At 57.4% G+C, this 3325-nt stretch overlaps 1 protein-coding gene across 1 annotated transcript in view; it reads left to right on the top strand.

Annotated features, from left to right (window-relative positions):
- The window catches only part of PSMA5 (proteasome subunit alpha 5), a 7841-nt gene extending 6335 nt beyond the window's left edge, over window positions 1-1506 (top strand). Inside the window, exons 7-8 of the mRNA XM_027631254.1 lie at window positions 173-275; window positions 1270-1506. Of these exons, the coding sequence (XP_027487055.1) occupies window positions 173-275; window positions 1270-1491 (325 nt within the window). The 3' untranslated portion in view covers window positions 1492-1506. The remainder of the gene's footprint in view (window positions 1-172; window positions 276-1269) is intronic.
- The last annotated feature ends 1819 nt before the right edge of the window (window positions 1507-3325 follow it).

Raw genomic sequence — 3325 nt, 5'->3', positions numbered from 1 at the left:
CCGGGGGGTGGTGGGAGGATCCCCGGGGATGAATCCCAACTGCAGGCGCTCCAGGAGCTCCGGGGGGTGGTGGGAGGATCCCCGGGGATGAATCCCAACTGCAGGCACTCCGGGAGCTCCGGGGGGTGGTGGGAGGATCCCTGGGATGCAGCCGGCCCCGCTGTGCCCGCAGGTTCCACATGGATCCCTCAGGAACGTTCGTGCAGTGCGACGCCAGAGCCATCGGCTCGGCCTCCGAGGGTGCCCAGAGCTCCCTGCAGGAGGTTTATCACAAGGTAAGGAACGGCTCTGGGATTGGGAAGCGCATCCCAGGGATTTGGGGAACCCCAGCACCTCCTGGCATCCCCGAATTCCCTTCCCAGGGAGGATTTAGGAGTGGGGTGAGGAGGAGGTGCCGGAGCCGCTCGGGGCGGGTCATCCCTTGGCTGAGGATCCCGTGGATCCCATGAGGATCCCGTGAGGATCCCGTGGATCCTGAGGATCTTTACAGCCCAGAGCAGAGCTGCTTCCAGCACCTGCTGTGCCTATGGGATAATCCAAGCCTTGGCAGGAAGTTCCTTATAAATAACCCTGAGCTCCGAGCGCTGCCATTGGCATCAGGCTCCCCAGGGGGCCAGGCCTGGGAAACCAGGGAATCTTCTGCTGGAATTCCTGCTCATTTGGGGTATTCAACAGGAACTTCCTGCCCCTCCACGACAAGGAGGGAGATGGGAATCCGAACCTTAATGAAAAGCACAATTAGTGGGAAGAGTGATTTGTCTGCTAGGATTATCCCAGTCCTGCATTCCCAGGGTTGCCAACCCTTTTCCAAGTGCAAAAGGCTGGGAAAACTCATTTATCCATTAGAATTATCCTAATTCTCGATGCCCTGGATTATCAGCACTTTTCCAGGTGGTGAGTGATGGGTGGGAAGAGTCATTTATCCACTGGCATTATCCCAGTTCTGGCTCTGGGGCTTCCTGCAGGGATTTATGGGATTAAACACAGAGGCTTCTTCCAAGAGGGAATTTGGCTTTTTTTGTGGGAAGTGGGTGCCAAACCCCAGCCCCTCGTGTCCCAATCCCACCAGTGGGATTTCTGTGCCCAAAGTGCCAGTTTTTAAGCCGAAAAAAAAGCAGGATTTCACCATCCCTGGGGATGTCCCTGCCCTGATGGTGCTGCAGATCCCTGGATAAGCTGCTCCATCCCGGCTGATGGGATTTGGGGAAGGGGAGGGGGGAGAGGGGCCCCATCCCGGGCTGAGGGATCCAGGAGCTGTGTGTTTTCCAGTCCATGACGCTGAAGGAAGCCATCAAATCCTCCCTGGTGATCCTGAAACAGGTCATGGAGGAGAAACTCAACGCCACCAACATCGAGGTGAGTCCTGGAGACGGGAATGCGCCTGGAGCCGGGAAGGGAGCAGCCCAGGGCTTCCTGGAGCCGGGAATGAGCAGCCCAGGGCTTCCTGGAGCCGGGAATGAGCAGCCCAGGGCTTCCTGGATCTGGGAATAAGCAGCCCAGGGCTTCCTGGAGCCAGGAATGAGCAGCCCAGGGCTTCCTGGAGCTGGGAATGAGGTGGTGGAGCAGCTCAGGGCTTCCCAAGCCAACAGCTGATGTTCCTGCCCCTTCCAGCATGGGAAGCTGGAGTGTTTTGCCTTCCAGAGGTGCCTTGCTGGTGTGTTTTCCCAGCTGATCCATGGTTTGAAAGGTGTTCTCTGCCCTTGCCGAGTCAGCAGGGACCTGGGTTGCCCCCCTGGGTGGCTCGCTGTCCCCCTGGATTCAGCCATTCCCGGTAATATTAGAAGGAATGGAAATTCTCCAGCTCCTGGGCTGCTAAATCAGGCCTGGGGCAGTGCCAGGAATGCCCTGGAGGGACAGAGCAGGATCCTGCAGGAATGGCTGTGCCCCTGGAACCCCAGGAGAACTCAGGGCTTGGGGGTGCCTGACCCCCCAAACCTGCTCCTTGTGGGCTCCTTTTAGGGTGGGAAAGGCAGAAGCCCCCTCTGGATTGGGTGGGATCAGTGGGAGATGAGGAGCCAGGCCCCTGGATAGGGTTTGCTTCTATTTCTGGCGGGTTATGAGACACCAGACCTTTCCAAACCATGGCATTCCAGCTCCTCTCTCCTCCCATTCCTTCCCTCTGGCTGCTGGGAGCCCTTTCCCCAAAGTTGCACCCCATTTTTACCTTCAGCATTCCTGCTGGTGGGATTCCCAGTGGGATTAATCAGCTTCCTTTGGGAGGGGGAAGCCAAGAGCACGTGAAAACTTGGGTCCTCGTGTCCCAAAGCGGTGCCACCCAGCTGGAATCTCCTTCCCAGGTGCTCTCCCATCCCGGGTACAGTGAGGGCCCTGGAATGTGTACAGTATCCTGATGTCATATCCCAATTTAACAGGGGCTTAACTGTGCCTGGCACGGCCCTGGAGTGGGGAGGAATGGGAATGGTGCCAGGGGGGCAGGAATGTGCTGAGGGATCCAAAGGTTCCCCTCGACTCCACTCACCCCCAGGGCCCTTTGCTTCCTGGAAGGAGGTGCTGCTCCCATGGATCCTGGGGGTTTTCCATCTGGGAACAAAAGCGAGGCTGTGGAAGAGTTAAATCCGTTGGTGGCAAAGTCTGGAAGCCTGGAAGGGTTTTTATGGATTTTCAGATGAATGGCTTCCCTGTCAAAGCTGCTTGGGAATGGGGGAGTGAAGGTTTGCAGGGAGAAGGTTTGAGGAGAGCTGGAAAAGTGACGGGATCGGTGTCTCCGAGGGCTGGGTTTGGCTGTTTGTGCACGTTTTTGGGGAATTCAGGGATGGTTTGGGGTGTTTCTGGCTGGTTGGGTCCAGGATCAATCCAGGTTTGGTGCCCAGAGAAGCTCTGGATGCTCCATCCCTGGAAGTGCTCAAGGCGAGGTTGGACAGAGCTTGGAGCAGCCTGGGATGGTGGAAGGTGCCCATGGCAGGGGGTGGGATTGGATGGGATTTAAGGGCCCTTCCCACCCAAACCATTCCAGGATTTAAAGGGTCTAAAGGGCATCTCCAAGTGTCTCAGAATTCCAGGTAAACCCTGAGCTCCCAGGCTGAGTGTTGGGATGTTTCTCGTGGGAAACACCTCCTGGGCTCCCTCCCTTCCCCCGAATCCTGCTCCTCCCCTCGTGCTGCTCCAGGGGGGATTCTGGGAGCAGAGTCACCTCGGGAGAGCTCTGGGATTCTCTGGGATGCTCCACAGCTTTCTTTGGGTGCATCCAGATAATCTGATCCCAAGGAGTCAAACTGTGTTCCCAGTTCAGGAGCATCCCAGGCCATTCCTGCCCCATCCCATCTCTTTCCAGCCCATCCCATCTCTTTCCAGCCCATCCCATCTC

This window comes from Corapipo altera, unplaced genomic scaffold (assembly GCF_003945725.1).
Source record: "Corapipo altera isolate COAL_440 unplaced genomic scaffold, ASM394572v1 207, whole genome shotgun sequence".
In the NCBI taxonomy this organism is placed as follows: domain Eukaryota; kingdom Metazoa; phylum Chordata; class Aves; order Passeriformes; family Pipridae; genus Corapipo; species Corapipo altera.
The sequence above is the reverse complement of the archived record's forward strand: the minus strand, read 5'-3'. Positions and strand labels throughout refer to the sequence as shown.